This window comes from Stegostoma tigrinum, chromosome 18, assembly GCF_030684315.1.
Source record: "Stegostoma tigrinum isolate sSteTig4 chromosome 18, sSteTig4.hap1, whole genome shotgun sequence".
Taxonomy (NCBI): Eukaryota; Metazoa; Chordata; class Chondrichthyes; order Orectolobiformes; family Stegostomatidae; genus Stegostoma; species Stegostoma tigrinum.
The window spans coordinates 13,555,240-13,573,150 of record NC_081371.1 but is presented as its reverse complement, the minus strand read 5'-3'; the positions used below and the strand labels follow the sequence as shown (position 1 = coordinate 13,573,150).

The 17,911-nt window shown below is 40.2% G+C and overlaps 1 protein-coding gene across 7 annotated transcripts in view; it reads right to left on the bottom strand.

Annotated features, from left to right (window-relative positions):
• Positions 1-17,911, bottom strand: part of pot1 (protection of telomeres 1 homolog) — a 268,174-nt gene that overhangs the window by 237,382 nt on the left and 12,881 nt on the right. For 5 of the 7 annotated variants that reach the window (XM_048548943.2, XM_048548946.2, XM_048548939.2 and 2 more), the window contains exon 2: positions 6,536-6,592. The exons of 1 other annotated variant lie outside the window; for it this stretch is intronic. Coding sequence is in view for 3 of the 6 variants with exons in the window: in XM_048548939.2 (XP_048404896.2) it covers positions 6,536-6,592 (57 nt within the window). In the remaining 3 variants the exon portion in view is untranslated. Of the gene's footprint in view, positions 1-6,535; positions 6,593-7,460; positions 7,560-17,911 lie in introns of all 7 variants that reach the window. One more of the 7 variants, XM_059652335.1, reaches the window with a different exon arrangement.

Sequence of the window (17,911 nt, the reverse complement as noted above, 5' to 3'; positions counted from 1 at the left end):
AAGGATACGGACCACAGGCAAGCACGTGGGACTAGCTGAGTTTGGGATTATGGTTGGCATGGACTGGTTGGATCAAAAGGGTCTGTCCGCGCTGTATGACTCTAAGACTATGTAAAAATAGATGGAAAGGTAAGTGCTGAGGTTGACACAAGGAGTCTGCAGAGACATCTGCACAGGATGAGAGAGAGGGCAAAAAACTGGCTGATAGAAAATAATGTGGAAAATTGTGAGATAATAAATTTTGGCAGGAAGAATGGAATAGTTGAATATTATTTAAATAGAGAAAGATTGTAGAAGGTTGCAGCTCAGAGGAATTTGGGAGTCCTTGTGCACAAGTCACAAAAAAACTAATATCTATGATCAGCAGGTAAGAAGGAAGGCAAAAGGAACTTTAGCTTCCATGTAAATAGAAAGATCTGCTAAAACTATATAAGGTACTAGTTAGACAAAACTGACAATAATGTGATCATTTTTGGTCCTCTTATCTAAGGAAAGGGACAGTGGCATTGGAAGCAGTCCAGGGAAGGTTCACGAGGTTGTTAGCAGTTATGGAGGAATTTTCATACAAGGATAGGTTAAGCAGGTTGGGCCGGCGCTCAATGCAGTTCAGAAAACAGAGGGGCTAATTTATTGAATCACACAAGATTCTTAAGGGATTGGTCAAGGTAGCTATGGAAAAGTTGCTTCCCCTGGGGGAAAAATCCAGGGCCAAAGGGCATCATCTCAGAGTAAGGGGTCATCCCATTAGGACAGAGATGCAGAGGAATTTCTTCCCACAAAGTGAAGTAAATCTGTGAAATAGAGGACTGTAGAAATTGAGTCAATAAGTATATTCAAGGCTGAGATAGACATGTTTTTATGGAAAATGATAGGAAAGTGGAGGAGTTGAGGATTAACATATCAGATGTGATCTCAGAATGGCACAGCAGACTCAATGGACTGAATGGCTTTCTTCTGCTTCCATTTCCCTTGGTCTTGTTATGGTCTGTAAAGAAAAATCCATTGCAAAGAAAAACTGGAAATGAATTAATCAACTCCAACGGACCCCAGAGTTTAAATAACAAGTGGGAAAATACAATAACGCTTCATCAGAGGATTCACTGATGATGTTAGCCACCTGGGTAATGAAACATCTGCAAACTAATGCACCAGCTTGGTGTGTCAACCAACCACAGCATCCACAACCCGAGCTACAAGCTACTCAAGAATATGGTCTTATGAACGCAAGCAGAACCGGATTGAGAGGCTGAGTGGTCAACCCCATCCCTATGTTCCTGCATCAACCAACAGACACATAGCTTTAAATGTAGTCACAGGAACCAGCCAGCTTAAGATACCAGCCGAGAGCTCAGCAACCAATGAGTAGAACTGAGTTTTAACATGGAATCATGTACAGCACAGAGATTAACCCAGACACCAGCACTGTATCCCTTTCACTTGTGAATGAAACCAAGATGAAAACGCTCACAAAAGATATAGTAAACGAGAGCAACTAAACAAAGAAGACTACCAAGTGTGGTTTCAGTAATATTAAAGATAGAATTCACCTACTTTTACCAGACACTCTGATGTCGTCACATTATCAGTGATTAGGATGGTACCAACTCTCATTCCAAAGAAGCCTCAGATCAGCAGTTAGATACAAGTGAATACTGGTCTTAGAACATAAGCTCTCATTAGCGCAGCCAATCTAAACAGCAAGAGAAACTCAAACAAACAAAACATACTTTGAGATAACACAGTGTAGAGCTGGATGAACACAGCGAGCCAAGCAGCATCGGCATCTCCAGATACTACAATCACACTCACTGCAATGTGCCAGCATCTCCAGATATTACAATTAAGCCTACCCCAGCCACACGCGCCACAAAACATACTTTGAATTTTGTTTACATACATTTTGTGGTGACCTTTCATTTGGATTGGAAAATTATTTGGGTAATCAGCTAGCTACGTTGATAAAAACTATACAACTTCTCCGAAGTGCTGGATCATAGAAAGTGAATCACAGCTGCAATCACAGTGCCGGCACATCTTGGTCCACTGTAAATTCCCTGTCCTTTCCCATTCCAAAAAGTAATTGCCCACCTATTTTAATCTATTGTGTAAATGCATCAGGTCACTTCCTCCATTTAAAAAATCCTCAGAAATATCGAAAACAAATGGAAGAATATTTGTTATGCCAGTAAACAAGAAGTGATCGGTCACTGGAACAAAGTGACTTTCCCACAATCCTTCCTGCACTGAAATAGGTAATCACTTATTCCAATAGTGCTGCAACATGACCATCTTCAATTCGGCTCTTCCCAATGGATTTTTTTCACCCACATTATCTGAGCTTTGTAATCACCAGGTTTAACATTCTGAGCCCTTACCATGGGTCCAGATAAGGTGACCTGAGAATTGTGTGGTTTTTACTCACAGCACCAGGTCAATGCAGGAAACATTTGACTTTTGAGCAGCTGACAATTGAGATGACTAAAAATCCTGAAGCGCCTTTCACAGTGTCAAATTTTCTCAAATTACTATCTAAAATAATTAAGAACACATGCCCAGTTATCATGCAAAGGCAGATTTTTTTCACTAATGAAATTCTACAAACAACATTAAAAATGATCTTATAACCTCTTTTAATATTGTGTGTGGTATTTGCTAAGGAGGTCTCTTATCCAGAGGCTGAATATTTGCTGCTATTGTGTTAGCAGGGGACCTGCACATGCAAGTGAAAAGACCTCATTTCACACCTCACCTGAAGGACAATACCTACAAAGCAACATCCTCTCTGACAGAAGTGTAAAAATTTAGCTTATGACAGGGAGGCTTTGAAATTCAGTCCAACTGTTCAGACCCTTTGTCAGTGCTGCTATCAATCAAGTTAGCGTTTTAAATCTCTGAGCTGAGAAGGATATTTCACCCAAGGTCAAACCAGGAAAGATGTAAACTACTCCAGAGCACAAACATATTAAAAAGCAATACAATCGAAAAACAACTTGGATTTTAAATGAAACCTTGTGAAGTAGCCAGATTTACTCAGGAACTAGGGTGAGTTTTCAGGAAGAGTGTTAAAAATTAGATTTTTCAGCTTCTGAATGTTTCTGTGGAGCACCAGTATAGGACATACATCGTCTCCAATTAACAAATAAAACTATTCAAAAACAATTGATGAATCATTTTTTCCTAGGATAACAAAAGGCTCAGGTAGTCACAGATTAATTTTATTCAAAATGATATGTTTCACTGTCTACAATTAATTAGCCTTGCTGAAGAGGTCAACGATGTGTAGGAAGATTCTTCATTATTTCATCTGCTTTTGTAGTTAAGAAGAGAAATTCTCATCTCATCCACAACTTTGATTTAACTCAACCGAAAGAAGACTCAATTCTTTAGAATTTTTTTTTAATTGAGCCGCTAGTATGTGGTATTCAGCAGAGCTATATTCAGCTCATATCTTAATTGTGCAAACAAACCGCATTCTGCTGAAACATATAGGGCATGTACAATCAATGTCTGTATTTTGTTACAAATGATAAGAAATCAAAATAGGCTTGAATGCTAAAGCAGGATCATTCTCATCAAGATAACAAAGTGTGGAGCTGGATGAACACAGCACGCCCAGCAGCATCTCAGGAGCACAAAAGCTGACGTTTCAGGCCTAGACCATTCATCAGAGAGCTGTTAAAAATAAACGTAAATCACACTCTTGTTCTGGGTGTTAGAGTAATGGTGTCCTGTCACCATGGTTCTGCCATCAAGCCCAAATGCTGTACTTTCTTACAAATGCCTACGATATGCTACAATCATGGAAAGAAGGGGCCGTTGTTCAGTAAGAAGTACAGTCACAATACCTGGCACCCTCAGTAAATGTCAAGTTTCATTTCTGCATATTTGTTCATATAAAAAGCAAAATACTACGGATGCTGGAATTCAGAAACAAGCACAGTGAATGCTGGAGAAACTCAGCAGGTCTGGCAGAATCAGCGGAGACAGAAACAGAGTTAACGTTTCCAGTCAAGTACGACTCCGCTTCAGAGCCAGAAGCAAAATGTTAACTGTCTCTCTCTCTCCACAGATGCTGCTGGACCTCCTGAGTTTCTTGAGCTTTCAATTTTAAATCTCCTTCCAACAATGCGCTGATGTCATCCTTTATTAACCATCCTGCATAACCTTCTTTTCCTGATTGTCCATGATTTCCAAAGGTTGACTCACTGATAGCTTTGTCCATAAACTATGCAAATTTACATCAACGTGGACTGTCATCTAAATCCAGACAGTGAACGCAGATGTACAGAAAACTTTGACCACATGTGGGAAGCTACTGTCACTCAGACTGAAGGTGCAACTGTAGTATCACGAGGGCAACGTTGAACATTACTGAAGAGTATGACTGACTTCTCACACAAAATTCAAACCTACGCCATTTTCAATCTGTTTGCAAGTACCCCAATATGAAAATCAATCAGGAGCCTGGAGAAGAACAAAGAAATCGCCTCATAAAAAGCAACATACAGAAGGCAGTTAAAAGAATGGCAACAAGCATTAAGTCCGCAAGACAGAAATAAAGATGAACATGAAATTAAATTTTAAAAACATGAACGCAAGTTAGGAAACAATTATAGAAAACAGGGTGGAGTTGGTGGAAATGCAAGCAAAAGGATTTGTGATACAGCAAGTCCAAAGTCTTATCTAAAATTTAACCACGCTGCATTTAGCAACATTTCCCTAATTTAGAAGCAGAATGGCAATACAAGTTGTCATTCTTGTTGTTGATGAAAGTTTCATCTACGTGCTGGCTCTTCATTATCTTGGTCTGGGCAGACTCAATCTAGATCCCAGCAGGGAGCACAAATTGTCACAAACTTGACAAGCTCTAATACTGGTGTAAGGGAAATGGGTATTGATTCACAGGTACACTTCTCCCCGTTTCTGACTTTATGATGAAGGGAAGGCCATTAATGAAGAAGCTGAAGTTGAAGATAGGACTCAACCTTGTGAGACGCCTATCAAGATGCCCTAGTAAAATGATTGATCGCCAGGAAATACATCAATTTTCTGCTGTGCTAGATATGCTCCCACCAACTGAGAGCGTTCCTCCTAATTTCCACTGACTCCAGTTTGGCTCAAGCTCTTTGGTCAAATGGTGCCTCAATGTCATGAACAGTCACCTTCAATTCTCCTCTTAAATTCGGCTCTTGTGTTTGGATGAAGGAATTGAATGCCATATCTCCAAATTTGCAGGTGACGGTAAGCTGGGTGGCAGTGCATGTCGTGAGGAAGATGCTAAGAGGCTGCAGGATGACTTGGACAGGCTGGCTAAGTAGGCAAATACTTGGTAAATGCAACATAATGTGGATAAATGTGAGATTATCCACTTTGGTCACAAAAGCAGGGAGGCAGATTATTAACTGAATGGTGACAGTTTAGGAAAAGGTGAGGTGCAACAAAACCTGGGTGTTATGGTGGAACAGTTGCTGAAGGTTAGCAGCAGGCCGTGAGGAAAACTAATGGTATGCTGGCCTTCATAGCGAGAAAGATTTGAATAGAGATGCCTTGCTGCTGTTATACAGGGCCTTAGCGACGCCACACCTTGAGTATTGGGTGCAGGTTTTGTCTCCTAGTCTGAGAAAGGACTTTCATGCTATTGAGGGAGTCCAACGAAGGTTCACCAGACTGATTCCTAGGATAACAGGACTGGTACATGAGGAAAGACTAGATTGACTGGGATTGTACTCACTGGAATTTCGAAGGACGAGTGGGGATCTCATAGAAAGAGAAAATCCTGATGGGACCGGACAGGCTGGATGTGGGAAGAATGGTCCCAATCTAAGAAAAGGGTAAGCCATCAAGACTGAGAGGAGGAAGAGTTTTTTTTCATTCAGAGTTGCAAACCTGTGGAATTCTCTCCCACAGGAAGCTTTTGGGGCCAGTTCATTACATATGTTCAAGAGGGAGCTGAATGCGGCCCTTGCAGCTAAAGGGATCAAGGGAAATGGGGAGAGGGCAGGAAGGTGATAGAGATTACACGATCAGCCATGATTGTATTGAATGGTGGTGTAGGCTTGAAGGGGTGATAGGTTCAGGAGCAGACCAATTTTCCATAAGTTTCTATCTCAGGCCAAGAAATGAGATCAGCAGATAAGTAGACCAAATGGAACCCAACCTGAGCTTCAGAAAGCAGTTTATTATTGAGGAAGAGCTGCTTTACAGCCTTGTCAAAGATGTCTTCCAACCCCTTGTTGATGGTGGACTGTAGACCAATTAGGCAGCAAATGGCCAGGCTGGATTTGTCATGTTTCTGAGGACAGTGCAGACGAGGCAAATTTTTTTCACATTACCAGGCAGATGGCATTATATCGTAGCTGCAATGAAACAGCTCTGCTCTTCCAAAGGGCAACAGGTTTGGTGTCCTTAAGAGGACATTTCTTGATCATGTTGAGGCAGAAGAAAACCTATTTCAGAGCAGGCAGGAAGATTAACAGTAAGAAAATGAAGCCAACTGACAGATGCTCAAATATACAGGAAATACTGTAAAACTCACCCCTCTTGGCGAGGATGGGATAAAGATGATGTCCAGGAAATAACTGGGTGAAACGATCTGAAATAGTTGTGAGTAAAAGTTAGGAAAAGATGAAAGACAGTTCCGATCAATAGCACAACATTCTATCATGAAAACAAAATGGTGGCATAATACAATCAAAGTCTTTAACAGTGGCACCAGATGGTTTGAATTAATGGTACATGGAGATTTCAAATGTTTTTCTTTTGCTAAACCAAGTTGAAAAGCATCAATAGGAACGCCGTCCTCCTGTTCAAAGTTATTTTGTGCATTTCACAACAGTGTAGAATTATGAATTAGAGTTGGAAAACCAGGTTTAAACAAAACTGTGGAGGCATATTGCATGAACTTAACTGTCATTCCCTTGATGGTAGAGGATTGAAGGATTTAAAACATTAAAAAGATTTGATTTAGCAGCTCCAGAGAAACTATTTTAAGTGTATAACATTGAAGATGGAACCCTTGCTCCTCCAAAGTTTAGTATGAATCTCAAATGCTCTCAGCCCAAAGGATGCTGAGACAATTGGTGCTTTCAAGTCTGATGTTAATTTTTGTTCAAGTGAGATTGCCAGTGGTTATAAACCAAAGATACAGATTACCAATGATCAAAATGAACAGCAAGCATTGCTCCTCCCACCTGATGTATTCTTCAGGTGACGGCGCAATTGAAGAGTCCTTTTATTTAACTCAATAGCTGCTTTGGTTTTGCATTGGCTAGAGACAGCTTTTATAAATTTCTCATCTTGTCAAGTTCAAAACTGACAAAAAGTGCCAAGGAAAGAAAACGAGAAATCAAAAAAGAACAGAAATAAGTTTAAGACAAAGTCAAAAGAAAAATAAAAATGCTCTTAGTCAATAAGGTTAATGAAATTAAAGAATCAGGGACAGAGTTAAATCAACTTCCAACCTTTGGTGTTGCCACTGTAACCAGGTAGAATTGCTTCTGTTCTTAGGCTGAAGTGTTTCTCGAAGTCAAATAGCAAGATGACCCAAAGTACTGTTCTGACTTGGAAAAACAGCAAAAAAAAATTGGTTTTATTTACTAAACAAATATTGGGTTCAGTTGCTCATACAATGCTGCACTCCAAAACAGAGTTATAAGCTTTCCCAGAGAGTAGGAGCAGTCCTCAGCAACAAAGCGATATGGGTCAATTCCCACTCCAGTACAACACTGGTCTGCTAGTCTGTACGGGGAAGAGGAGAAAAAGACTCTTCTTCAGCTTCTGTAAGTTGCAGATCATAAAAGGCTAGTTCCAGTCGATACAAGAAGCAATATGACAACAGAGGAAGGCACAAAGAGGAATTACAGTGAATTCACTTGAGCGAAAGACTGAATAGCTCAGCATGGTTATGAACACTCTCTTCACAACTGAAATAGGCATTGCAGACCTATGGAACACCACTTTAAACCTGAGAACTACTGACAAATTTTATTTAAGTTCCATTACGAACATAATTTTTATCTTTATTTGGTTACAAATTTTAATAATTGCGAGCTGTTCTGCTGCTCAGGCATGACAGAAAGACATTCATAAAAATTACAACGATGTTTATTTATGAGATACTTTTCCTCAAGACGTCCCAAAGCCCTTCCCAGACATTGAAGTATTTTGAAGCAGAGTCACTTTTGTCATTTAGAAAAATGAAGTGGATAAATTTCCTGACAGCAGGGGCCCCTCAAACAGTAAAGAGATAAATTACTAAATAGGCTACAGAATATTTAATGTTCTCTCAAGCAGACTGGTCCTCATGTTAACTTGCATCCGAATGGCAGCAGTACTGAGGTACTGCACTTCTACAATCCTATGCAGAAATATCAGCCTGGATTACACAGCTGAAGAATGGCAGAGAGTTCTCTAAGTATCCTGGCCAACCTTCAACCACTATTATATAGTCACAAACTGGTTACTGAACTTATTGCTGTTTGGAAGACCAGGCTGGAAGCATGTGTCACATTCCCAACATTAGAACATCAGTAACTTCACTTTTCTTCCCTCCCTCATTTAATTTTAAGCCTATTTTGCTCATGAAAAGGATGAATAAGAATTTAGTGCCTATTTGCTTGTACCATTCTTACTTGCTATCCCATGATACTTTAGGTACGAGTGTCTTGCCACCCTGATTCTCTAATGCTCAAGGGCATTGCTAAAGTCCTACTGCTGTGTTAGACCTTCACAGCAGATTGGTTTCTGTGAAGAATCTACACGACACGACCGGTCACTTACTCATTATTCAACAAGGCGTGTTACACCAGGCAGCTCTCCATCAAACACTACTTTCATTGTCACATTCTTCATTCCTCCTTTATTTGAAACATGGCACAGACAGTAACTAGCAACTGGAAAATCAAGATAAGCTTCCACACCTGACTGGTTGATACAAAAATAATCCACTCTGGCCACATAAAAGGAGCCTGGAGTTATTTTGCTTTGATTTATTGAACTACTTTACAGCAGCAAATTTATAGTCTGCTGCTATGGGCCAGTTCAACCCCATCTTTTTCTTATTTTTAAAGGTAAGGCAGGACTATGTTCTGGCTGCAAGTTGGTCTATTAAACTACCAGGCTTTAAGCAAAACACACTTTATTTCTTACACTACAGTTAAAGTACAAACAAAAGAAAGAAGAATTGGTATAACTAACTGTATTGGAAAAACTTAACAGAATATTAGATTATTTAACTATTAAACAGCAACTGTTCCAACATAGTAACATCCTATAAACGCACTCTTGGCAAAAGAACATTCAGCAAAATAGATTGTCTCACATGTGATTTTACAGTCCAGGAGAAAACCACATCGAGAACAAACTCAGACAGACAGCGGGAGTGACAGCGAGAGAACTCGAGCAGTTTGCTGTGGCAGGGAAAGATGTATAGCAGCTTCCAAACCACAACAGCTCCTGGAAGTTAAAATAAAACCCTGGTTCTGTCAGGGATTCACCCCTTTATACTGCTTCTACTGTTCCAACTTGAAAAACCCCCAAGGCCTCACAAGCTGTTTACTTTATTAGCTTGGAACATACCATTCAGTACCTCTGTCTCAACCTTTCTTCATTAAGAATGGGAAAAAATACAGCTCTTAAAACCACAGCATTGTCACATTACAATTGCAAAGACACACTTCGCCATTTCATTCAGGGAGGTTTCCTATAACTAAAGCTGACAGGTACAATTTCTCTCCCAGTTTAATTTTAAAAAGTCACATTTAGATGGTGCCATCTATAACCTCAGCAAGTCTGCAGAGTGCCAGTGGAGTATTTTTGAAGTGTAGCCACTGCTGTAATGTAGAACATGCAGGAACCAACTTGATTTGATTTATTACTGTCACATGTACTGAGATACAGTAAGAAGTATGCTTTTCCACGCTAACCAGACAAATCGTACCTTACGAAAGTACATCAGGATAACAAAACAGAATGCAGGATATAATGTTACAGCTACAGAGAAGGTGAAGAGCAAGATCAACTCTAATACATGGGAGGTCCGTTCATAAGGCTGATAACAATGGGAAGAAGCTGTTCTTGTATCTGTTAGTATGTGTTTTCACATAGCAAGGTCCCACAAAAGCAACGTGACAGTGATCTGATGATTTGTGAAGTTGATTGAGGAGAAAATGGTGACCAGAACACTGTTCTTCCTTCAATTAAATGTTCTACTTTTAGTTGAAGAGACAGATAGGCTTCAGCTTAACATTACATTCTGAAGGTGGCACATCCAATTCAGCACCACCTCAGGAACAGGCAAATGTACCCAGAAACTCCTCCATTCCCTTATCTGTCAGAGGGTCTCTAACACCCACGCCAGGTTAATAACATGTACCCTAAGTGACTGAATACAGAGTAATTCCCTGTAGATACAGAAACCCAGGGTAGTCTTGCTGTCACCTAAATCCATAAGCAGTGACAACTCATATCCTAACATTGACACTCCCTGGGTTTCAGAATTTGTTTGTTTATTAACATCTCAAAGTAAAATTGGGGAGATATCATCAGTAAAGTAAACAAATTGCTTACTGTTTAACTGATCACTCTCAGAACTCCTCCCTCACATTCACCCTGACATTAAGACTCACGTCACTCTCTCAGAATGGTAAGCCAGTCAGGAATCTTCTGCTGGTCAATGCCAGCAGCATGCTCAGCTGACCAACACCCACATACTGTCCCATACTAGACAACAGTGCCCAAAGCACTCCATTCCAATGCCCTTCGTATCTTGTGATGGCTAATTCAGAGCTCCAGGTCAGCCTTTTCAACACTCTACAAACGTTCACATACTGTCAGGAACTCCCTCAAACAAATGCTGAGGAATTCCATACTAAAACAGAAACGCTAAATTGAATTGAAACCAAAATGGTAAAGCACAACATTATACTGTTTCTTGATGGTAGGTTTATACTCATGATGCATCCTTATAGATTTCTGTTTGGATGGGACTTTGCTCGCTGAGCTGGAAGGTTCGTTTTCAGACGTTTCGTCACCATACTAGGTAACATCATCAGTGAGCCTCCGACGAAGCGCTGGTGTTATGTCCCGCTTTCTATTTATCTGGCTAGGTTTCCTTGGGTTGGTGATGTCATTTCCTGTGTTGGTGATGTCATTTCCTGTTCTTTTTCTCAGGGGATGGTAGATTGGCTCCAAATCAATGCGTTTGTTGATGGAGTTCCTATACCACACCTATACAGCGTATTCAAAAAGAATGGGTACCCTATGAACACAGTCCACCGATTCCTCAGCAACAAACCCAAACAAACAGACAAAACAGGCTCAGAAACCATAACCACTCTCCCCTACATCCAGGACATTTCCGAAATGACTGCCAGACTACTCGGACCTCTTGGCATCAGGGTAGCCCACAAACCCACCAACACACTAAAACAGCAGCTAATGAACTTAAAAGACCCTATACAGACAACAAATAAAATGAATGTCATCTACAAAATACCTTGCAAGAACTGTGACAAACACTACATTGGACAAACTGGCAGAAAGCTAGCCACCAGGATACATGAACATCAACTAGCCACAAAACGACATGACCCACTATCCCTTGTATCCTTACATACAGATGAGGAAGGACACCACTTTGATTGGGACAACACATCCATCCTAGGACAAGCCAAACAGAGACACGCATGAGAATTCCTAGAAGCATGGCATTCCAACCGGAACTCCATCAACAAACACATTGGCTCCAAATCAATCTACCATTCCCTGAGAAAAAGAACAGGAAATGACATCACCAACCCAAGGAAACCTAACCAGATAAATAGAAAGCGGGACATAACACCAGCACTTCGTCGGAGGCTCACTGATGATGTTACCTAGAATGGTGACGAAACGTCTGAAAACGAACCTTCCAGCTCAGCGAGCAAACTCACATCCAGAACCTCAACCTGAGCTACAAATCTTCTCAAAACTCGCTAGACTTCTGTCTCCTAAATACTCTTCCAGCATGATCCGAGTTCTTGTTCAAACAATCCCCAACACACTGTATTTTGATAAAGCAAATATAATTTATTACAGGTATTTTGGGATTTGAATTTTAAAATAGAGGCAGATGGGTTTAGGTCTGTTCAGTGAAGATACTTTTTTTTATTTTAGAAAAAGATCAGAATGACATTTGGAACAGTGATCTAAATACATCATTTCCAGATGGAAACTTCAGTAATGTGCCTGGTCAGACACCTGTGATATGAATAAATGAAATGTTTGTTTTGCTGAGTTTATGACAGGCAGAGAAAACAGATCAGAAAACAGAAAACAGGCCACTAATTTAATTTCAACTGCAAAGGAGGAGGCTCAAAGTTTAGGTTTGGGAATCAGTCACCCTGGCAGAAGTGATTTTGGTCTGTGAAACAACAAGAGTGAAGGAGTACAGTAAACTTTGTTTTAACCAGGACCTTGTGAATCAGCACTCTCAATAAACAGGCAAAAATTATACAGCTAAAATACCGGGAAGTTTACAGTATTACTCTGTCCAATTATTATAGTTTTTAATTAATTGACCTCAAAGTAAATATACTTGCTGTTCTATCAAATGGCCACACAAAACATCAACAGTTGATTCAATTTCTCCTCAAATACCACGATCTATTGCGACATCTGAGTAGTCAGTAGAGGGTGTGAGTGAGAAGGCGCTCTGCTATTTTTATTTAAGACAAGGTAGTATTATTATTTAAGTGATTTATGCTGTAAATGAAGTACAACAGGGACGTGCATACCCTTGCATTACATTTCTATTACTTAGTGTGTGTTTTCACATTGATTACGTGGACCTCTTGATCGTCTGGCAAACTTCTGGTCCCATAGGTGCTGATAAATAAAAATTTTGCTGTATTTAGGGTTTAAAGTTCTCCAAACTCAAAACAGGTTTAGGCCACCAGAACTGAAAACAGCATTCATCCTACTGACTGCAAAAGAAGTTGCAAAAAACTATTTCACCGAGGAGAAGTGCAAAGAGTAATAAAGAAATTGACGAGTTGAGGCAGGTGTGATATTTCTCTGGATGTGAGTTTTTAAATCAAGGATACTTCTGGTAAACAGGTTGACTTTACCCTTGCTCAAAAAAAACTGTGTTATATATGTAGCTTTGGTTTTTTTGTAATAAACTTACATCTTTTTTTAGAGAGCATGTATAGCCTCATATGTGCACATGCTCAGTGGTAATCGCAAAATTTAAATGTCTATCAAACACCAGGTTTCATTCTGGGATCCGACTTGTGCTGTATTATCCCCATAGAATCATGGAATCTCTACACAGTGTGGAAACAGGCCCTTTGGCCCAACAAGTCCACACGAGCATCCCACCCAGACCCATCCCCCTATAGCCCACGTAATCTCCACATCCCTGAACACTACGGGCAATTTAGCAAGGCCAATCCACCTCGCCGGCACATCTTTGGGCTGTGGGAGGAAACCGGCGCACCGGGAAGAAACCCACGCGGACACGGGGAGAATGTGCAACCTCTGCACAGACAGTCGCCCGAGGGTGGAATTGAACCTGGTTCCCTGGCGCTGTGAGGCTGCAGTGCTAACCACTGAACCACCGTGCTGCCCAATTTAACTTCTTAAAAGTTTACAGCAACAAAAAGAACCCAGTGTTCCCATTGAAGATTAAAAAAAAAATCTTTTCCATAATCAAACCATTAACAAGAGCATAAAGGTTCCATCTAAAAGATGGCATCCCATAAACTGAATTATCAGTCGTGTTTCTCCTGAAAAATAGTGACGAATGCTGAAAGGATTTGGAAAAGAATTACATTTAAATGTTAAATTTTTAAAGCAAATTATACCCTAAGGTTTTACTTTTAAAGACTGGATGTAGCGAGCATGCTAAAAATAAGATAATTAGCTTCCATAAAGATTGAATTTGAGAAATAATTCTCTCCATAAATGCTGCCAGAGCTGCAGAGTTTCTCCGGCAATTTTCTGTTTCTGTTTTGTAATTCCATCATCCACTGCTCTTTGTTTTCTTACACAAGAAACAATTCAGTACCCATCTTGGATGTGATGGATAAACATCTCAGTCCCAATGTATTGTGGGGTGCCTGGTGCTGACTGCTCAGGCGGGAGTTATTTTATACTGTCTCTTCACGCAGCATCTGACCACAAGAAAAGTAAATAGGGATGTTAATGCACACCTCTAGACAAGGCTTAAAAAGAACACTGCCTTGGATGGCTGTCACCAAACTCAGAAGGTCTGAATGTCAGAGAGAAGCTCCAAGTTATTTTGTTTAAATCAAGCATGTTGACTTAGTAGCACAGAGAAGCAAAGCACAATCATCACTATTGCATTATGACCAAACGTATTACACTTGTTGAATTAAATGCATCCATTCGCCACCACAAACCCTTCATTCACCACCAATCCAACAAAAAAAAACTTTCACAATTTGAATCTGGCCTTGTCTTACGAAGTTCTCTCATTTTACCTTTGAGAACACTTGACAGACGCAATGTGTGGTAAACACAAAAGATGTCAAGCGGCCATGATACTAGCTAATTAAACATTGGATGGTACAAACAACACTCAATAAGCAGGATGCTCAGAACAGCGACAAAAGTGATTAGCGCCACCCTCAATTAGGGAATTTCTATCTCTTTTGGTTTAGAAGGTGAGAATGCTACTATGAAGCCAATTCCACACGACAAAGTGGAAGGCGCTGTCCACTGTGCGTCTTAGCCCATGTCCCTCTTTAGCACAAAACACTAAACTGTTGGGAGAGATGCTTCGAATGGCAACATTGTTCAACATTTTACAACACTGCAGCAGCAGCAGTGTCACCTCTGCCTCACCTCTCAACCTGGGTACAGACTAAAGAACTGGGATAAAATCCAATAATCTGACCTCAACTAATTGAGTATATCCTTCCATGACGTTGAGGTGCCGGTGTTGGACTGGGGTGGATAAGGTCAGAAATCACACAACACTGGGTTATAGTCCAATAGGTTTATTTGAAAACACAAGCTTTCAGTGCCTTACTCCTTCTTCAGCATATGTCAAGGATAATCTTAAGCACCACTTCTTTGCATTGTCATAGAAGCACAAGCAGCAAGCATTCAAGTAGGATCTCCTCAGAGAAAGCCACAGAAACCAAACATGACTAAAATAGTTCAAACTTCACCGCTTTGCTCCTTCATCATAATCACATCCAAAGGCTGTCTCTTGGCCCAATGTGTTCTCTACAATTCCCTGTCCTGAATCAATCTATTTTTCAACGACTTTCCAAAATTTACAAGTCATCCAGTATTTATGTTCTATTTTCTCTTTATTTTTTCATGAGACGAGGGTGTCACTGTTGAACAAACAGTTTGTGAACTGAATAGCTTGCTCGGCCATTTCAGAGGGCGATAAACAGTCAACTTTATTGCTGTAGGTCTGGAATCATGAAAAGGATGCCAGACTTTCCTCCCTGAAGGAAATTACTGAAAGAGACGGGTTCTTGCACCAATCAATAAGTTTCACTGTCATCAACTCCATACTTTAAGAACTGAATTTAAATTCCACCTGCTGCCTTCAGGGGATATGAACCCAGGGCCCCCAGCATCATTTAAATTACTAGTCCAAAGACAATACCCAGTCAAGTTGCCACAGTATCATTCCTCAGCCAAGTTACTGGAACAAACTGCTCAGTAATTTGACAATATTTGGTCATTTTGTCTGAAGAATCACAGATTTAAAATTAATGAAGGGGCAGGAGTCCTTGGCAATTTTTCACGCAAGACCAAAGTGTTGACCATAGAAGTGTAGCAACCTAGACAGTGACAGTTCCTCACAATGCAAAGGGCTTGGATCACTGAACATTAGAAAAAAACTGCAAATGCCACTCTCAACTCACCCAGTCTCTTGAGACACATCCTCTCATGTTCTCAGGGCTTATTCAAATTTGTGAACAATTTAACCTAACTTTTATTCTAGTGATGAAAGTATCAAAAACAAAACAAGGATTAAGTTTTTATTTCTCTATTTCCCTTGGTCTCAATTAGATCAAACAGAAAACTATGTAAGTGATCTATTCAAATGAGAAAGTGTTATAAAACTCCAGTCAACAAAACAGATTTGCAAACAAATCTCACCTGCAGCAATTTTCTCAGCTCCCCAAGTGTCAACTATACAACATTAAAAATAACCTTCAATATCATCACATTCAAATAATAAAGGAAACTTTCTCACCAAGAGCTGGCTATTTACCTACAATTAATTTATGCACATTCTCCAGACAAATTAAAATAATCTGCAGCCAAAATTAATCACTTTATTTCACATCTCCAGGCACGCATTCAATTGGAGGCCAAAAATTCTATCTTCAAACCTATTTACGCAACTTCTAACCAAATTATTGTTTTCTCTTAAAGCTACAGGCAGAAAATAAAACAAACTTTATTAGGATTATTAGCATATATCTGCACTTACCAGGAGCTTTGTAAGTACATCTCTAAGTGGCTGTTTCGCCCACTAATCTAAAGCCGTAACATATTTACCCTATTTCTTATCTAACAGCTCCTCTCCAAACAAGCCATCTCGCTCCCATTCAATAATGCACAATGAGCAGGCTGAATAGGCAAGAAATGGCAACAGTAAGGAGTTGGGAACTGTAATTTCTTTTGATTCCATCTGCTTAACTTAGAGACGAGGATACTCATATTTCGTGGCAAGTCCCGCGGACTCTGCATCAAGGCTACTCTTACACTTTAGCTACTATGGTGCTGGTCATTTGGGAGGCTCCATCCCTGATTGGTCCAGCAATGATCAACCTCCAACAACCTCATTTCCCAGTGAGGCCTAAAGCCCGACATCACCATACAAAAGGAGCCTATTGCCTGCCTTAAGCAGCAACTTAAAAAGGAGAAAAAAAGTCTTCAGGCATCATTTGGCACAGTTAGTCCCCAAACCTCTCTCTCAAAATACCTGTGAAATACCTGTAAAACAGAAGGAATAGTGTCAACATCAATCAGCTTAAAAGATCAACAAAGTTGATCATGAGTTCTAGCCTTACAAAGCCAGCAATATGCACACACTTGCTCAGAAAGGGTTGATATTGGAAGCTGCGTTAAGATCTGTCCAATTGGCTAATGTCATGGAGTCTTGAGTGGGGAAGTCAGGAGACTAGCTCTGGATTTCCCAGTGACACGTGATGTTTATGTCTCCAAGTTCCATCGTTAATGCAACTTGTACCCAAGTTCTATCAAGCAATAAACTACAAGAACCTCTACTCACTATGATTAGCTAGTGGTTATTCCTCCACTGCTGCAAACCAAATAGGTCCTTAGAAAGAGAGAGGAACAGTGGCCATATACCTCTAAATACTAATACCACATGGTGATCAGTGGTCAGCTCTAAATCCACTTGATTTTCTGGAAATGTCTTCACCTGGGTACGCTGGATTTTTGATGCTTAGCATCACAAGCTGCAATGGTGAAAAAGTCCAATGTCCGCAGGAGAAAACACTTACTGAAGACCAGGAAAGTTTATTGCTTTAAAGACTTGACAACTTTAAGGACGACTCACACAGACAGTCAGCAACCGCAAGAACTTGAACAAGCAGTCAACAGGAGCCCATGGGTGAAAATAAAAAACATGAGAGACATAGCACTCCATTTAAAGCCTGTAGTTCAGATATGTTGAGAACCTAAGTCGCAGTACTGCAGGCTTGAAACAGCTGAAAGCCTAGTCAAACTGGGCAGTTATAGGCAGGGAAAAAAGGATCTGTAAGACCTTTCCCAGTTACAGGTTTCCTTAGGAAGAAAACATCTCAGTGCTCCATGAATAAAGTTAAAAAGTCCCTACTGAGCAAAGGAAAATTAGCAGTGCAAAAATCAGGAGGAGAAGGTTGGGAGTAAAAATAAGGAGCATTTACAG